The 19,378-nt window shown below is 38.6% G+C and overlaps 2 protein-coding genes across 2 annotated transcripts in view; one reads left to right on the forward strand and one right to left on the reverse strand.

Moving 5' to 3' along the window:
• The window catches only part of dpep1 (dipeptidase 1), a 69,925-nt gene that overhangs the window by 47,482 nt on the left and 3,065 nt on the right, over nt 1-19,378 (reverse strand). Inside the window, exon 2 of the mRNA XM_074666514.1 lies at nt 9,167-9,315. Coding sequence (XP_074522615.1) covers nt 9,167-9,315 — 149 coding nt within the window. The remainder of the gene's footprint in view (nt 1-9,166; nt 9,316-19,378) is intronic.
• LOC141788069 (trace amine-associated receptor 13c) lies at nt 938-4,279 on the forward strand. Its single transcript, XM_074666889.1, has 2 exons — nt 938-1,298; nt 2,992-4,279. The coding sequence occupies exons 1-2, from the start codon at nt 1,016-1,018 to the stop codon at nt 3,894-3,896; spliced, it is 1,188 nt and encodes a 395-aa protein (XP_074522990.1). The 5' UTR covers nt 938-1,015; the 3' UTR covers nt 3,897-4,279.

The following is a 19,378-nucleotide window of genomic DNA, read 5'->3' on the forward strand; positions in this document are numbered from 1 at the left end:
GATGTGGATTTGCTTCATTTCACCATACAGTCTATGGTCTAGGCCCACTCTTTGGCTCTTGATTAGATTTGACATAAATGAGGTAATAAGCCAGAAAAAAGCAAAATGGCTTTAATCTCTTCTCATTATGAGTACAAAAGACTTAGTGAGAATGAAGATTCCTGCTGCCACTTTTTGGATACTTCAGGCATGCTGTTGTTTTTCTTGTGATAAAGTAGTTTTATGAGTGAAAAAGTGAACTTCATCAAAAAATGAAATTTACAAATTACCTCAAGACAACACTTCAGGGCTCATTGCTGCACGAGTTGAGAGAGACGTCTTCAACAAATATCTTACAAATATTAACATTTTCTTTCAACAGACACCGTTATATATTGTTTAAATTGGATGTAAAACTAGTTTGTGGAGAAGGAGGTGACAGTGCTCTAACACACATGAACATGTTGTGGGTTTGATTTCTCACATGCAGCTCTTTGGTCACCTTCTTCCTCTGCAATACGCTGGTCACACAACGTGTACCTCAACAAAGCTCGATTGTTTTCTCTACTGTCCAGGAAATGATGGTTATAGGCACCCAATATGATGAGTAATTGCTTACATCAGACTTCAAACTGAGAAGCTCAGACATCTGTAGGGAGCCAGTAGGTTTTTGACAGGTAGGGATTATGGTGTTGAGCCTGGAAACTACTTGTGAAGCTTCAGAGGGGGCAGAAAATTATTGCTGGTTAGAGAGAAGCTTTTGGGCCAACTTTGATGTCGCTGAAGTTCAATCATTTAGACTTCAAACTTAAATTTGAATGAACTGTTCATTCAAAAAGGTCACCAAGGTCAAGCTGTTGAAGGTGCATTGATGTAAAGTATGCATGTTAAGACTGAATGATTTTTTGACTGTTAACACTACTCATTTCCTACTTTCCTTCTATTCCAACAGGATATATTACCAATCCAAGGCATCATTTCATCAGCAGCTCCAATACCTTCACATCTAAAGGGGTAGAGAAGTCCATCCTGGACCATGGCTGCATTGCCTCCCAATGTGAGTCTCCCTGGGACTGCAGTAGTTCTGCTGCTAGCTTCGGACACCTCCTTTAATCTGACTGCAGACGCCAAAGCAGAACTTGACTCAGGCTTTTCCCGGGCCCCTCTCTGTACCCTTTGTTGCTGTGGATTTCTCAACCGGACATTGGTGGTGGCATTCATGGTCAGTCTAGCATTTGCCATTGTAGTTGGCAATGTGGTTACTCTCACTGTCTTTGTGCAAACAAGGCAGTCACGTACACCACAAGGATACCTGAAAGGTAAATGTTCACTATCTTATCACACAGCTATGGATATTTTATTATATTTCTTACCCTCTTTTAACACTGCAAGCTGGTTTATTTCACTGCCAGCTATTTTATTAGTATAATTAATCTTAAAACATGAAATAAAAGACAGTTTTTCTTTAACTTTCTTAAGCTATAAAAAAAAACTTAAGTCCTATTGAAAAGAAACTGTGTGACTATATTTAGATTAGGGATGGAACAGTTACGGAAAAAAATGAACCGTTCGGTTACCCTCACTTGGTTCAGGGCGTGTGCTCCTCTCAGTTCGTGTTTTTCTTTTGTCTTCGTTTTACAGCTCAGTTTGAAGCGAGTATCTAGCTCGAATCATACACTTCAGACCCCTCTAGCAAGTTTTTTTAAAGACGACAATTTTTGCGACTGTCCTGAAGTTTGGAGTCTGACGTTGAAGCGTGTTTTGATTACCTGAATGGTCAGCATGTGCTATTGTGAGCCCCTCCCATATCCAAAACACAAAGAGACTCCTCCTCACTCGCAGCAGATGAAATCACGAAAGTGTGTGTCTCATTATGGTCACTTCTGCCGGTCTCCCGCCCAAAAAGAGGAGGAGGGTTGATATTTAGACATCAAAAAAATCAAAAAAAAGAATGGACAGAAGAAAGTTAATTTGTAGTTCTAAACATATTTATGAGGTTGTGTTTCACTGGCTTTCTGTCTCTCCCACATTTTTTTTCTCTCCTGCAGAGTCCATGACAAATTATATGCAAATGGACAATTATGCAAATGAGTCAGCAGCGCCATTAAGGACACGGGCACACTGGGAAACCGTACCCTGCTTAAGCACTCTCCAGCCCTAAACGCACGTTTCGAACGGCCAGTGTGACCCCAACCGTGCTGTGCTTGAGCATGATTCACTTCCCTGCTTTGGCACACTATAGAGAAGTGGGCTTCGGCACAGTTTACTTCATGCACGAGTACAAGCACGTGGACAGCATGTGATCCATGACATATGATCACCGCAAGCGCACCTCTCGACAATCATTTTAAACAAAGTGGGGGAGTTAGAGGGTTATTTTGGGCCAAAATGACTTACCATAATTCTAAAAGTCCCTAACGTTGAAGCAGTGCTCTCTGCGTCTCATTGTGCTGACTCTGATGAGATTCACACTTTATGTGGACAGACGTTTCACGATGACGTAGGCAGGCCATGCACATGTGTGATACCCGCTGAAGTCTGGTTCATACTGTTGTAGTGTGATTGCTGGCCCTACCCTTCAGTTGGGGAAGAGCGCTGCGGGGGGTCAATCACTTTTGCAGTGGATGGCTACTAGTGACATTTAGTGACTTCTGAGACAGCCAAAAGGATTTTCTTTACTAAGAAGTTGGCATGTTGAAACTAGCAATTATTCATTCAGCTTTAATTATGTTTCAGATGGGAAACAGGCTCATTATTTCAGGTTTTTCATGACTATTCATGAGAAAATTGATTAAAAATAATCTGGTCCTAGTGGATTATTAGGGTTTATGGTAAAAATAAAGGTGTTAAAAACACCAACAATGTACACCGAACTGAATTGAAAACCGTGACTATCAAACTGTGATAGGAACCGATCCATGAATTTTGTGAACTGGTCCATCCCTAATAAAGATAACTAATATCAAAGAGGATCTATGATCTCCACTTTACATCCTTCTTTTTCTTCGTCAGTGTCTCTGGCCATAGCAGACATGATGGTTGGCGTCCTCGTGGTTCCTTTTTCTGTCTACACTGAGATCTCTCTGATGGTGACCAGCTCTCCTCCTATTTGGTACCAGGGTAGCGCTACTTCCCCGGCCACCTCCTCAGCTCTTGGGGGACTAGTAAGCCCTTGGCAGCCCTGCATGCTGATTGGCCCAGTATTTGCTGGATGCACCTTTGTCTCCATTAGCACCATTTTCCTTATGACAGTGGAGCGAAGTGTTGCTATCCTCAGGCCACTCCACAAGGACTCTTTGCTGACCCGAAGGCGAACTCTGCTCCTCATCCTGCTTTCCTGGGCTGCCAGCTTTTTGCTTGCTTTGGCGCCTCTCGTCTTCAGCAGCAATTTCACACTGGAGTACAATGAGTGCAGCCGCATGTGTAACTACACCCCTCTGCTGTTTGGAAACCAGCTGCCATCTGATGCCAACATCTTGCTGTTGTTCCCAGCATTTGACTTTACACTGCTTGGTGGTACATTAGCAGTCAACATTGTGTCTTTCACCAGCATCAGACAGTACTCGCGGAAACGCAAACTGCTCTCAGAGGGAAATCTGAGTGATGGCGGGGGAGGAGGGGGTCTGGGAGGGGGAGGATGCTCTCACAGACCGTCTTTTTCAGATATCAAAGCTGCCAAGACGATTGGCATACTAACATTCGCCTTCACAGCATCCTTCACCCCTATTGCAGTATTTGTACTAGGGAACGTGGTGGGATACACCTGGTGTAACTTTTCTTTTATTGCTTTCTGGATCCTGGCAGGAAACAGTTGCTGCAATGTAATTATCTACAGCGTCAGGGACCACCGGTTCAGGAGGGGTGTGACCCTCCTCTTTCAACGAGACCATTCACCCCCAAATAGCGAAAAAAACTAAGGGATGCATCATCTTGATGGCACCAAGCTTATCTTTCTGTGACTGAATAAAGGTAAATGAGTTTGTACAAGAAGAGTTTTACATATGAAGAAATTTTATTTAATTTTGAATGTATGTGTCATCTTTGAACAGCAAATTAGTAGTAGGAGGCAGGATATGGTAAGTGTTGTTTAGCTTGGTATTTTAAATACAGGGAAACCAATAGCTTGGCTCTGACCAAGAGCAATAAGTGTCACTTACTGGCACTTCAAAAGCTCACATATTATCATGACGCTTCTTATTTTGAAGAAGTAAGTTTTCATCAATTTGGGTTCAACAAAGGTCATGGGTTTCAAAATATGTGACATGAAAGTTTACTTTTCACTCTTGACTTGTGTAAGGATGCTACTTTCCATGTGTGGGCACGACCAGACAAAGTGTTTGCCTCTCACCCTTATCATTCTGTCAGTTCAAGGTGCAATATTTTTGCCCAGAAACAATTTAACATGTCAATAAAAATGTGATGGTTGGACAAGCCATCCCACTGCTGTGCCAGCATAACAGTCAAACTACAGAGGCGAAACAGGATCCCCGGGCTTGCAGAGTTTTTTCTGAGTGTGTGTGTGTGTGTGTGTGTGTGTGTGTGTGTGTGTGTGTGTGTGTACATTAAGCTCCAACAGTGTGTTTGCCTCATGTGCTTCTGCCACACAGTAACATATCTTTAACATCAAACGGTGACACTAATATTACACCATGACGGATCAATGTCTGATCTGGTATTATTTGATTGGATTTATTTTGGTTTTATTTGGGCCCTTACAAAACTCTAATCAGTGCAACAACTCTGCTAAAGTGAGACAAAGATAACATTTGGTTAATTTATTTGTGTGTGACAAGAAAAAAATTGGTTGAGAATTTTGTGGAGTATGTGTATTTGATATCCTGCCCATTTATCTTAACATACAGCATTGTTTTGCTCCTTACATCTTCATTTACAATGGCCTGATATTGGCAGAGCCTTGATCAAATCTCAAGCCGGACTCTTTTCGGTTATGCCCAAATGGTGGAACGAATTACATAACTCTATACGAAACACAGTCCCTTTCTACTTTTAAGAGATGTCTGAAAACTCGTCTGTTCAGGGAACACTAAAGCCCTTGATCTGAACCCTCTCTTCTTTGTCCTCAGGGGTAGAATGAGTCAGAAGGTCTAAGACCCAGATCCTAGTGAATTTTCAGCATTAATTACTGAATGTAGTAGAAGGTTGATGTATATTGTTGCAGCAACTAATTGTGGTGAGTTGGCTGAATTATTCTACACCAAAAAAAAAAAGAAAAATCTTCTTGCACTTGATGGCAGCAACTGCAGCCAAACAACTTGTAGCACTTTGATGCACTAACTAGGTTTTTCCTTCTGTCAAGTGAATTTTTGCTTGTGTACAACCTAGCCTAATGAACCTAATCACTCACCAGTAGAAACTGATTTAAGAATCATGTTTACAGCTTTTTGTGTATTATAGATTATGTTTCTTCTTGTAACAGCTGCTGTCATGAAAGCTTGTTCAATTAAATAATCCAAAATTTTGACTTAGGCTAGAAATAAAATAGCCGGAGTCACCCTCTTGACTTAGACCATTGCCCTATAGGGCATAAAGAGCATGATTCTTTTAGCTAAAGATTTAAGCGATTTTACCTGAGATGGCCAGCATTATCAACAGATGGTTTTAACCAAAATTTTATTTTCGGCAAAAGTATGACAAAAAAACAGCAAAGTCATGTTTAAAGTTACTGAGGGGAGCTGTGAGTTGATCTTATCATCATCTTACCAAAAGTTTATCTTTGGAGTAAGACTGTCAGTTATAGTAGTGCATCTGCTTTTACATTTTTGGGATCAAAATCTGCCTCAAGTATCAGAAATACCTTTTAACAATTACCACTGTATGCAAGTTATTTACATTGCCTACGCTTTATTTTATTGTCTTTTTAATGATAATAATTGCTTGTTTTGATTTCAGCAATTGTAAGTGAAAAATGTTCTGTGTATGTATTACACTAGTAAAGACTACATGAATGGGATGCCAACAACAGAGATTTAGCATGATAATGCATTACAGTTATCCAGACCCTTATACTGTGCCTGCCTATCTTTTCAGGGTTCAATGTATTTGTAACATAAAATGATTCCCCAGTGTGTAAGGTGTAGGTCTTGTGTTTTGTTATGGGGACTGCTTTTTACAACTGGATACTTAATAATATATAAAAAAGAGATAAACAATAATATATTAGCATAAAACGGATAGAAACAGTATATTTATTTATGAAAAAGCAGGTGCTCCTATTGTGGACTTGTCATAACTCACAGGCTATTGATGTGGTAACAACTAAAAACACATACAATAGTTTAAAACATATTTTTTGAATATATGATTGTATCTTAATTATCCAGTCTGTATAAGAAAGTCAAGTGTGTTGTGAAGTGATTTTATGGAAAACATTCATGTAATTATTTCTGGTGTTATTTACTCACCACATTGTGTCTTCATGACTTTGAGGGGGTTACCCATGTTGTTTTATTGTCATTATGTAAAGCTAAGAAAAGCTACATCTCATAGCCAAATTATCATTGTGAAAATGTTCTAGTCCAGAAGTTCTCAAATGGGGGTACATGTACCCCTTGGGGTACACTAGGGCACTCCAAGATGTATATTTAAAAAATAGAAACCAAGCAAAATTTCTTTAACGTTATATTTTTAATCAATGTATCCAATATAAGTTGAAGGTTAAACTAAGTACTATATCCAACAGACACTAATAGTACATTGCTGTGTTTTATGTATTCTTTTTCCAACCAAAGCTGCTCTGTGCTGTTAGAGGGAACTTGGCAGAAAAAAAACCCATATCATAGGGGGTACATCACTGAGAAAAGTTTGAGAACCCCTGTTCTAGTCCAACTTTCAGCACACATGTAAATACATGTTCTTACTAAAACTGCAAAATTTCCATAAAAGCAAACTGAATGACACCCAGATGCAGATTCATGAAATGCTCTAAATCACAAAAGAGGGATTAAACTCAAACTTATCAACAAAAAGAAAGCTAATGTACTGTGCAAACTTGTGTGAGAACTTAACTGAAAGAATCCACTTTTTATTTCACGTTTAAAACTCAAAACATTGACTTCTTATTAATTATATATTAATATTTTCTGTTTAAAAAGTTTGTCATAATCATGAAACAGTTTGAAATTAACAAATGATCTATTGAAGCAGGTTCTATGTTTGGAAAATTTATATTTTGTGTTGGTATTGAACTACTGTGAAGGTACATGTTAGTAATGAATTACTCATTAGCGATAGCAACATTGAGTTTGGAAAAAATAAATGTTTTTGAGAACACTTCATTCAAGTAAAATGTGTTTTTTTTTGTGTGTGTGTAAGTGTGACAGTCATGTAGCGATTTTATAGATATTTCTTTCACCACTCTATGTGAATGTCTCCTTTGTGTTGATGTAAATATCAAATGTAATTGAATGTATTTAAAAGGAATACTCCACCTGGAACGAGACCATCTTACAATTTAGCCAAAATTAAGTAAAGACCAATGGCAACCTCTTGTGTTCAAAAGTATCACTAATGCAGAAAAAACAATGATAAAAAAATATATACATAATTTTGTTGACACTGACTTTAGGAGGAGGTAAATGCTTTGGAATAGCCTATCAATTTTGATTATGAAACCCCAGTTCTCCCCAAAAGCTGGGGTGTTGTGTAAAATGTTAATACAAACAGATAATGATTTGTGAATAGTTTTAACTGTAAATTTGACAGAAAGCAGCTTAAAATCATAAAAAAAATGTCATGAAGTGCTTTTTGTGCCTTGTCCACTGGGTAGTGCCCTGGTTTTGGAAACTTTGATTTCCATTTATGAAGTTAGTTAACCCTTTTTTTTCATCTGGGCACTTAGCTGTGTTACTCTGTGTCTTGAAGCTCTGTCTCACAGCATTTACTGACACATTTTTTAACACACAAAAAAATTAATTAAAAAAAACACACAATGTGGAAATGAAGTAAATCTTTTACCCTTTTACATTTACTAACTTTTTTCAGAATGAGTTATTCATTCAGAGAAATTGTCCTCCAACCCTTTCTAAAAAGTGTTTTCTTCTTTTCAACAATTGTGATTCACTTCAACTTTTAATGCTTGTCTTAAGCCAAACTTAACAACTTTAAGCTTCAAGGGAGAGTCTGCATGAATTTTCATTACTTGTTAGTAAACACAAATTCAAAATGGGCTCCTCCTCCCTGGATCAGTGCCAGCAGCAGCCCACACCTACAGTCTCTGACTGTGGCTATGTAAGCACACCCACTAGCCCAGCGACCACGTTTCTATGCGGGAGAGACTCGAGACTTGTGCACCTGACCTGACATGTCAGCATAAGCTAATCAGGGGGATTTGACACATACCTGGTGAGCAGAAAGCCAACTTGAGTTGCTTGTCGTCCTGTGCCGCTCACCAAGTTCCCAAAAGCGAGTGAAAGTTGTGCCACTATCATAGCTGATCAGAATAGAAATGTTAACCAAAACATCAACAGCATGGACCCCCCCCCAATAACCTAACAGATAACCTTGTGGGCTCACGCTCATTATCTGCCGAGCTGTCCTACCTCGTCAGAAAATGCTACAGTGCCATTCCCGTTTCTTTTGTCTTAGTTTCTGTTCTTTTCAAAGGCCTTTTTATGTAAATAAAAAAATAGTCAGAATGTGCTTCCACATAGATCTATGTGTATGACGCTTCGGCGGAAGCAAAGTAAACGTCAAATCACGCTTCCACATAGATATTAGCAGGTAGGATGATTTGACGGTTAACAATACCCTGTCAAATCACGCTTCTACATAGATATTAGCAGGTAGGATGATTTGACGGTTAAAAATACCCTGTCAAATCATGCTTCCACATAGATATTAGCAGGTAGGATGATATGTGGAAGCGTGATTTTACAGGGTATTTTTAACTGTCAAATCATCCTACCTGCTAACATCTATGTGGAAGCCTGATTTGACCCGTTTTCCTTAAACAGCTGATCGGTAGGACGATTCTGTGCTGTTGTTCAGACAATGCTGTTGACTCGTGCGCATGCGCAGTGACGCAAAGTAGGACGTCTCGATGGGTAGGACAACTCAACGGAACACCGGCAAATATAAAACACGTTGCAGGCTCGATTAAAGAGCGCTGCGGCAAGTTGTAGCTGAATCCGACTCACTTTAGTTGGAGGAAACACAGTTCGGTACTCACAGGTCCCAGTTCAGCCATATGACTCCAAAGAAGTGCACATCGATGATGGCGGAACACGCAGGCGGGATGACGACGAGCTGATGGCGGGTGGACAGGCAGGACAACCATGGACCCTCGACGGAGAAAATTCTCAACCCAGTTGGACCTTGCTAAGATCAGCAGACCGCTGATCCTAAAAAGTCTACAGCAACTAACAAAGGACTCCCCCGAGCTGGAGGGATGCACACTGTCCAGGAATCGAACAATGCCGGTGGACTGATCTTTTTCCCGGTGTGTAGGGTGAGCAGCACACCGCAACTCGAGCAAACACCACAGCCTGAATTAACTTAAAGAGGCCGTTTTCTCACCTCTGCAGTTGGCGAAAAGAACAGTTGCAAAGTTTCTCTGGCCAAGCTGGACACAAAAGAAGTCTCTCTTAAGTTACTTATCTCTTTCTTTTTCTGTGTTACTCTATCATTCGCGGACTTTTCCTAGCATGTTTTTTTTTCTTTTTCTCACGCAGACGGTTCCCCGCGCTAAGTCCCACCCCACAGCCAATCAGCAAGTAGAAGACTTGACGGGAGTCATTAACAACAAATCAGACACATGAAAATAAAACACTGTAGGTTGCGCTCTGTTAGCTAGGTAGACTGCACACGAACTATTTAAAATAGTCCCTGCAACATTTTACTAAATAATTAAATAACAAACCAAAAAAAAAAATCTGGTGACTTTTAATGAACATTTATATATATTTTTTATTTTCTTTAAATAGAAAAACTGTGGTTCAAAATTACAGAGGGCTACAGTTATTCTTCTTAAAATGATATAGTCTCTTTTTTTCAGTGTTTTAACTTGTTTACACTTGCTGGCATCTAAATTTAAATGCACATGTTTTTTTATTGTTGTTTATTTTCATGAAACACACTTTAAGTCTTCATTTTTTAATTATTTTATTGATTATGGATTTTAAATTTTGGTTTGTTTTTAACTTTTACAGTGGCCCAACTTTTTTGAAACTGAGGTCACACAAAAGCCACATCTGTTTTTTAAGATTTCATAACCCAACACTACTTTTAAAATAGCATGGTGAGAGCCCTACAGCCAGGAGAGTATCCTGAAACCCAGTGACCCAGATTGTAATTTTGGTGTCAGCAGAGAAGAGGAAAGACTTTTTATTGACCCACCACTGGTAAGAGAGTGATTTCACAATATAATGGAACAATAGATAGCAAGATCAAAGGGCAAGAGGCTGACAGTTTCTCAGCCTTGAAGTGATAAAATCACATTTTTCCTCCAGTTCAATCAGAAGATAAACGATCTGTCACCTGCCTGGCAACGTGACTGACAGTAGTAGTATGAGGAACAAGGGATTTTCAGAAGGAGCAAGAGAGGGAGACAGAGACAAGAGAGAGTAAATCCTGGATCCTTGATGTAACCAATCAGATTCTTGTCACTGTAGAATAAGCCACAGCATTTTTCCCTCAGGGACATGGCTTGTGTTTGCACAGGTTAAGTATATCCTCGTAGTAGATGTACAATATACCCTTACATCAATAATCAGTTGGGTCATATCCTTTGAATCTGATCTTACACCAGTATGTATCCATAGCTGACAGCATCATTATTCTCAATTTAAAGCCTTCATACACAGCTTCATAATGACATAGTCCAATTACAAAACCGGCCACAGGGGGATTGGCAACTTTCTGTAGATCATCTTGTTGAAAACTGACCCTGTGCATGTCTGGGGATTTTTGTTACAACACCAAAAAACTTTGTTTTTATTTATTTTTTCTTTTGATAGTTTATTATTTTTAAAAAGCTTGATCAGTAATAAAGCACATTTTAAGCTGCAAATATCTCCACAATGCAGCCTTTAAAAGTAGAATTATGATGAAATAGCAACATTTATGTTTTCATTGCGATATTTCTTTTAACAGCCAACATTTCTATATCCCAATAGCACCAGTAAGTCAGAGTAAATCCAATAGCTACATCTGTGAGATAACCTCTTTCCAGAGCCGTATAAAAAGGTTCTGAACATCAACCATAGCCCCTAAAAATAATCCTTCAACTATTATTCTCCAAAAACAAAGATGTGTTCAATAATTGAATGATCTGCCCTGGAGAAGGTGTGTCGTCCTTACAATATGCAAAGCTGGTGTTAAGCAGGGTTCAAGTGGGGACAAGGTGTAGCTCAAAACCAAAGCAGCAGAATTCATGCTTTCTAAATTCTTATGTGTGTATGCTCATAATACAGTCATGATAACCTGCTTGCTTGAAAAAAGTTGCTCTATAGTAGCAGACTAGTGGTCCAATACTTGAAAGATGTATCTTTTACAGTTTTTCTCCACTGGTTTGGCTTATTTCATGAAACAGAAATTACATTCTCAAAATAACATGGACGACCTTCAAACTACTTGGCAATTGTTCACAACATAATTGAATATCTCGTTCATTTCACCAGATTGTAAATGCCTTTGTTCATCTTTGCAAAAAAACAGAGGACAGGTAGTCTACAGTTAACGGAGTTAGTTAATTTCCAAGTGAATGGATCTTGTTGATCTAAACTGATTGTTGATTCTCAGTATAATGGCCAGTCTCTCTAAAACATGTCAGCATCATTGTACAAGTAATAACATTCACAATAGTCTGTTCAACTGTCAAAATTAGTCAGCAACATAATACCATGAATACCATATATGAATCTCTATCAACATTTGATAAATTGATAAATTGAAAGTCAGGTGAAACTAGACCTTGAAAGAGGTGCTCTTCACATCTTTGATGTCCAGATGACAGGTTCTGTCTAGGATTGTGAAAATACACTGTAATGTCTACAAGAATCTTTGGCTAAACAGACAGTAGTGTGTGGAGGCCAGGAGAGCGAGGACTGTGGCCAGGATAGGGAGGGTGAGGTCAGTCACCAGCGAAGAAGTGTAAGTTGTGAAACTCCAGCTTTATTTACAAGATAGTTGGCTTCATATAACTTTCCTTTTTTTAATGTTTTTATATTACAGTATGTTGGGTTTTGTACCTTCTTTTTACTCTGATGTATGGAAGTTACTCTATGAGTATGAATAATAAAAGTTTTGATTTTGTTTGCATGAGTACAATTTGTGATGTCAAACTTTGGAGGCTGCTCTTCCTGTAAAATCTTTTTTAATTTTTTAATTTATTTTTTTCAGTTTTATACGCATTTGTATTCTGTTAGCTAGACAAAAAATAGTAGAGTAACCCTAGTCAATGAAAAACTGGGCTAAGACTGAAAGGTGGACATGAGGAATATTTCAATGGTCCATAGTAACAAAACATCCAAACATTTATACTTACATTGTTGTATAAACATGGTCCAAAGGGACCATGCATCTGGGGGCACTGACTATTTAAATAAAGGAATTTAGTTTTGACACATGCCTGAACAGTTTGGGGAAAGTTATGAGCTTTTACAGGTGAACAGGTTGTTTTGGCTAAAGCACCAAGAGAGTTGAGAACGTCCGCTCAGTTTCAAGAAATGAGCCAAAACGATGGAGAAGGAACCTTTACATTTTGATGGCACTGTGTTTTATACGGGAAAGGAATTTAGTTTTAAAGTATGAGTGAGCAATTTTGGCAGAGTTATGAGCTTTTACAAATGAGCCATGGTGTTGTGCTGAACTGAAAGACTGTTTTGCCGAATGGACTTAGAGTTTCAAGAATGTTATATCTGTTTCAAGAAGAAATGAACCAAACCAGTGGTGAAAAACAGTAATTTGATTAAGCTTAACAGGAAGATTTCAATGTATTGATAACAATGCCTCTCCTTTTTGAATAAGCTTAAGACGGGCAGTATTTCGGGACTTATTTGCAAGTAAACAAAAAACAGGGATGATAATGATTTGTTAGTCAGAATCATTTAAATGTGGTCAAATGTCCACTGACAGTGCATTTAGGTCATGTTGCTTATCCATAGTCTTAAAAGGAGTGGATGGTCTGCTGTTTCAAGTTTAAAAAGAACCTGAAAGTAAACAAAAAAAGTTGAAAAAAATCTATGAATTTTGGGGATAAAAATAAAGGGGATAATATATCAATGTTTCTTCCATGTGATTTTAAGGGTCACAGGGGGTAGCCTTGTTTTCTATTTCAGACTGACTCTGCATTACACCATAACACTACCACAGACACACAAACACAGAAAGGCCGCCAGCAAGAGACATCACAGACGAGAGGTCAGAGCACTTTGTGGCCTCGGCAGGGTTATGTATTGTTGTCTGTCCTATTTTTGTTTTATCTTCTCTTGTTTCATGGTTCTAATGAATTTTTAATTGTCTCTCTAAGCTCTTCAGGCAAGGGATGTGTGTCAGAACAAATAAAGCCTGGAGACCACCTGTGGCTGGAGCCTGTTTTTGGCTCAACAGAGGAAAGGGCAAATGCAGAGAGCACTGAGAGGGCTGATGGGGAGGGGTTAGATTGGAAGCAATGCTTTGTCCACTACAGAGCTCATTTGTAGGACTACACTGAACAAATCCTTTGGTATCTGACCCCTGTGCATAAAGAATGATTTCCTCATCTTCTCCTCAAAGCCTAGCAGAGGTGTGTTTACATGAACACCCATTATGGTTTGTTTTATTGTGAGGGAATTTTTCAAACTATTTCAACTTGATTTGGGTTCATCTATGTAAATAAAATAGCATTATATATTAAACACAAGCCTACAAAGAGGAGATGGGCAGCCTTTTATTCAGTTAGAAGGCTGTGGTTAATGTGCCATAGAGGCGGTAGTGGTAAACACATTATAAAATATTTAATAAAGATCAACAGAAAACATTTTTAATTTGAATGAAAAAGTTGTGAAGAGAAGACAATGACTCAGAGTCATGGGAAAACAGCATATGTTCTTCTGTTGTATGTTAATTGTGTGGTTAATCAGTGCAGTCATACAAGACTATGATCGGGAATCTTAACCACCAGATCACTGCACCTGTCTTGTGTTTTCCACTGAGAAGACTGGTTTATAACTTCTTCTTTTTTTGTTATCATGTTGAGTGCTGTCTCGAGGTTATAGTTCTGCTTTCAGTCACTTACTAAAATAATCAGAACTTATTTCTTTCCAGCCAGACAATTGGCTCTGATTTGCTCTCCAATGTTCCACAGAGTTAAGTGTCCTTTAGTTTGTCAGTAAACCCACTGTGAATGTTCTCACTCCTGAATATCAATTCTAAATATGTCTGTCACTTTACTCCTTAAGTGCTGTGCAGGAAAAAAAATGGAAAAGGCCAACCTGGTATTATTGAAGTGTAGTTTTATGTACCACACAGGCTCTCTCCTAAAGAATGTTTCTTTTTTTATATAAAAGAGCAAAAACTCCCTTGACATTTCCTACACACCAGTTCCATGCCTGTCTATTCTACACCTGACAGACATGTCAGTTAGATTATTCAACCATTATCACTGTGCAGCTGTAGTCCCACCTGCTCAGCAGACCCAGCCTCAGCTGAGACCACTGACTGCTGTCAGTCCTACCTATATTCTGTGCTGATGTCCTCCTCTATAAATACACCCATCTCCATGGTTCATCCAAAGGATCCTCCATAAACTCACTACTGCACTTTACTTGAGTGTTCCTGTCACTGCAGGTTGTCCTCAGATGAAGAGGTTGCTCTGTAATATTTATCACAGAGGTTTCACTGTGTTTGAAGACAGGGTGTAATAATGCATCAGCAATTGCTTTTAAAATGATCAGCAAAAGGTATGATATAATGGCTTGAAGCTTTAGATACATGAAACTTTGTCATATTTACCAGACATACTCTTAAAACATCACATAGAAAACATATCTGTCGCACTTCCTCTCTGATGTACAGGCGTGTGCTGAGCGTGTAAATCAGACAGACCAACTGCTGTTTAAACATGAAGTGATATTTGTTGATGTGTTTGTATTTCTGACGTGTGGTTCCTTTGGCTTTGTAGCTTATGTATAAGTACATGTCTGCATAAGTTTATGTGCATAATGCATACATAGTGCTGGGATGAAATATTATCAGGCTCACCTCTAAGGTTGACTGGTTATGGCTGATGCCTTTCAGCTTTCTTCTTTAATACTGCCCTTGGTTAATGAGAGCTGAAGCCCCATATGGCTTTATAGCATGGCTGAGCGAGAGTGGGTGTGTGCTTACTCTGAGGTGCTGGTAATGTAAAACTGGAAACAACTGTAAAAAAATGATTTAAAACAAATAAAAAAATGATTTAAAACAAATTAAAAAAAGAAAAGCACAAAAGCTTTGGGGACTTTTTTAGCATAACCTTCTTCTACTGCCTAATTTTACACCATGGAGCTTCATGTCTACAGCATCACACAGATTAATGTATTTATTAGGGAATAACTAACCTGACCTGGAAGGCTCCCAGCTTTCATACCTCCTTTCAGCAAAAATTGCCTCCGATAGCACCAGCTGCTCCATGACTTACATAATCACATCTATGTGGCCTCTGCATTACTGTCTGCTGATATCATTCAACTTTTTCTTAAATTGAATTTAAAAAAATAAATAAATTTAAAGTAGTTCAATACATCATTACTAAAATTGAAAAACACAGCCACAGATCATCCTTAAAAATGAATTCTATGATTTGTGAAATGGAAAATATATATAGTTATATTCTTGGTTGAAACCAAAAAAGCCTTTTTCTTTCATGTGAAAGCTTGTCATTAGTGTCATTCTACCAATTTTATGCATGTGGAACATCCTGGATGTAATGACATCTTTGAAAATCCACTGAGAATTTATTTATTTATTTATTTATTTAGAAATTGAAAGAAATTGATACTAATGACAAATGACACCCCCAGTAACAAACTGACTCAGCTATACTAGCATTTTAAATGGCTTAAAACAGCAACAGGGTAGGCATAGGAACAGACGTATGGCAGTGTAACCGAGAAAGCAGCTTTTCTTTGTTTTTAACAGCAAATTTGCACCCTGGGTGACACCTGTGACTGTTCAAAGAAAACAGGTGGAGTTGTTTCCTCTTAAACTACCTTGGGGTGCATGATAAGTGTAGGTCGGAAAAAAAAAAACGAGATAGCTATCCATGCCACAAAGTAAATACAAACTATTCCTTGTTGAAGCTTAACATTGTAAAAAGACAACCTATTAGCAAGGCTGACAAAGTTTTCCTGTAAAAAGTAAAATTACAAAATTAATTACTTAACACTCATAATGACACTATTTTTTAAGTGATTTTGAAAAGTTTCTTCATTGAACTTGACATTTTATTTCCAAAAGCTATAGCAATTTGCAGCACTGAGAAACATAAAAGATGACAATGATCATTAAATCACAAGTTATTTAAATATTAGGGGCATCACATTAAACACAGTTTAGTTTACACAATGTAAACTTTTTATTAAGAACAGAATTTCTAACATAAAGGCATCAAGTCCTGTTCATAGGCGTCGTCTGGCTTTCCCGGATGTTTTTTCCTCCGCCCTAGTTAATCCACTAGCTCAGTCAGTCTCCTCCACCTGCGCTCTCCTGTTCAGAGGAGAGCGCGCCGTCGCGTACACGCGCACGTAAAGCGTTTGTTTGCATTAAGCGCGGTCTCATAAGAGTCAGCTAAATGAGATACAGAGACTTTTGGGGACTTTTTGACTTCAAGTCGTTTTGGCCCGACACAGCCCTCCAACACCCCCCACTTTGTTTAAAATGATGGTCGAGAGGTGCGCTCGCGGTGATCATAAGTCGTGGATCACACGCGCTGTCCACGTGCTTGTGCTCGTGCTTTAAGTAAACTGTGTTAAAGCCCATCTCCCTGAAGCGTGCCAAAGCAGAGAAGTGAATCCTGCTTAAGCACGGCACGGTTGCGGTCACTCTGGCCATTCAAAACGTGCTTAAGGACTGAAGCCTGCTTAAAACCCTTGAAATCCCAAGCACTCCCTGGGCGTTTTTTTTGCTTCTGTCATATTTTTACTCACTGGGGTCTCATTTTTCTGTAAAGACAAGAGCAGCACCTCGATTGATTCAGGACAACCATGGCTATAGGCTGATGTAACTCAATTATGTCTTTATGCAGTGTAACAAAATTTAAAAGCTGTAATTCACTTGAAAAAAGAGAAACAAAAATTGAATTTTTCTGATTTTCTGACTTTAATTTTCTTTTTTTTTTAATAAAGTGGGAGTATATACAACACACTTTTAGGTACCCTTGGGCATAATGAACGGAGGAAAAAAGTGTTTGTGGTTCTACACATTCCGGTACCCAAGATAAGTTTACTTGAATTTTAGGCCGGTTTTTGCTTCTGTCACATTTTTACTCACTGTGGACTCATTTTTCACTGCAACATAAAGTTCTACACTTCTATGAGGCCAGGAGAACCAGGGCTTGAGACGGATGTAACTTAATGTAACAATGTACATTAGGGCATTTCGAGCATATAAGGGCTAACAACAGGATGAATCAACTTTCTAACCAGTGCAAGAGTTTAATTCATCAACTCATCAAGTTAACTCCAACTAAGAGAAAGGGGTGGGTGGTTTTTGAGTTTTCGCTATAAAGTCCAAGTACAGGACTTGATTTGACTTAGAAAAATATTAGAGCTCACAGGAGCAAACTTAAAGTTGGGGCATAAACAGGAGAAATAACAAGCTGGGAGAACAGCTGGAGAAAGAGTTAAAAAATGAGAGACTCCCTACATATTGGCAGCCTGCCAGCACTCCTGATTGGTAAAAGTAACAAGTTTATTTATGACACAGATTTACAAAAACTAAATACATTTTCTCTTTCATTTTAGGTTATTTTAGTGCGTTTTACAAACCCACTGAAGAATTTTAGACATTGTTTCATGTAAAGCCTCGTTTTTATTTTTCAACAAAAATGTTTTGTTTACTATAATAACCCTGATAAGTTAACACTGGCATGTCTGTTGTTATTCTTCGCTTTTATTTAAGAAGCATTGTTGTCTTCTTTTAAAGTTACAAAAAATAAATAACCTGTTTTGTCAAGTAGTGCTTGTTGCAGTCACTTTATATTTCCAGTAAAATATTTAGCAAAATGACATTTAGAGTTACTGCACCCAAATAAATAAATAAATGAAGAGTGCGACCAAATCATCCGCTATTGCGAACAACTGAGAAGTTGGTGGCACCAGTGCTACCAGTGAAAAAGTGAGTGTAGAGCCTTGATTTAAAATAAGCCTAACAGCAGAGTTGCTACAATGGAATGGTATAAGACATGATGTTGAGGTCTAGCATTGTCATGCATCAGAAGGAGACCAGGGCCCACTGCACCAGAATGTGGTCTCACAGTAAGTCTGATGATCTCATCTGAGAACTTTAAAGCAGTCAGGGTACCTCTGGCTAGCACACGGTGGTCTGTGCAGGCCTCCAAGGACACCTGCTCCACTTGCTACCTGCTACCAAGGATTTTTCCTGGTATATCCCACATGCTCTTGGGCTGCACTACCTAGGCAACTTTCAGACACTATCTCTTGTGGTGAGGGCACAGGCAAAATGCAAAAGTGACTAAAATTCAACCATAAAGGATGAGGACAGGGAAATGGTCTGTGATCACCCAACACCTGTAGAACCATTCCTTTATCGGGGTTGTCTTGCTAAATGGCCCTCAATTCCACCTTTTGTCTGTTCCATTTGCACAACAGCAGGAGAAATTGACTCACAATCAATGTTGTTTCCTAACTGAACAGATGGATATACCAGGAGTGTGATTGACATGGACTAACATTGTGATGATCATGTGTTCCCTTTGTACGTTTTTGAGCAGTGTATATTGGCACATTTTCTGTTTAGAAGCTTGCAACACTTATTTTTTTTAGATTGATGTCAGATTATACGCCTTTAAATCTGATTTTTCCAATATTGGATCTTTTTATTCATCAAACAGGCTCCAGTGTCAAGGGCAGCATTGCAATCTCAGTAAAGCTGCTGTCCCCGGTGCCTCTGAGCTCTTATTTGCATGAAGTGCAGTGATGTGTGAACAGCAAGGGTGTGGTAACACTGGTACATGGACTCATGTTCTCATAGCCAGTGAGGTGAAAAACCTTACAACATCGTGCAGACAGAAGCTTTTTTTTTTTTTCTCGAACATCAAGGGCTTTTAAATAAGCTAAGCTTTGTATCCTTATAAACTAAGCATACAAAAGAAAAATTAAAAGCCAGAAATTGGTTAAACAGGGTGAGCAAAGGCACCCCAATATATATTGTAGAAACTTACAACATCCTAATTATCATATCA

Source organism: Halichoeres trimaculatus, unplaced genomic scaffold, assembly GCF_033239565.1.
Source record: "Halichoeres trimaculatus isolate MK-OKI-2021-1 unplaced genomic scaffold, fHalTri1.1 fHalTri1_scaffold_3, whole genome shotgun sequence".
Classification (NCBI taxonomy): Eukaryota; Metazoa; Chordata; class Actinopteri; order Labriformes; family Labridae; genus Halichoeres; species Halichoeres trimaculatus.

Excerpts from the sequence above, each read along its gene's own strand:
- LOC141788069 (XM_074666889.1), top strand. The coding sequence starts at position 1,016 with ATGGCTGCATTGCCTCCCAATGTGAGTCTCCCTGGGACTGCAGTAGTT. Across the intron at positions 1,299-2,991 it reads ACCACAAGGATACCTGAAAG|TGTCTCTGGCCATAGCAGAC; the intron begins GTAAATGTTCAC and ends TTTCTTCGTCAG.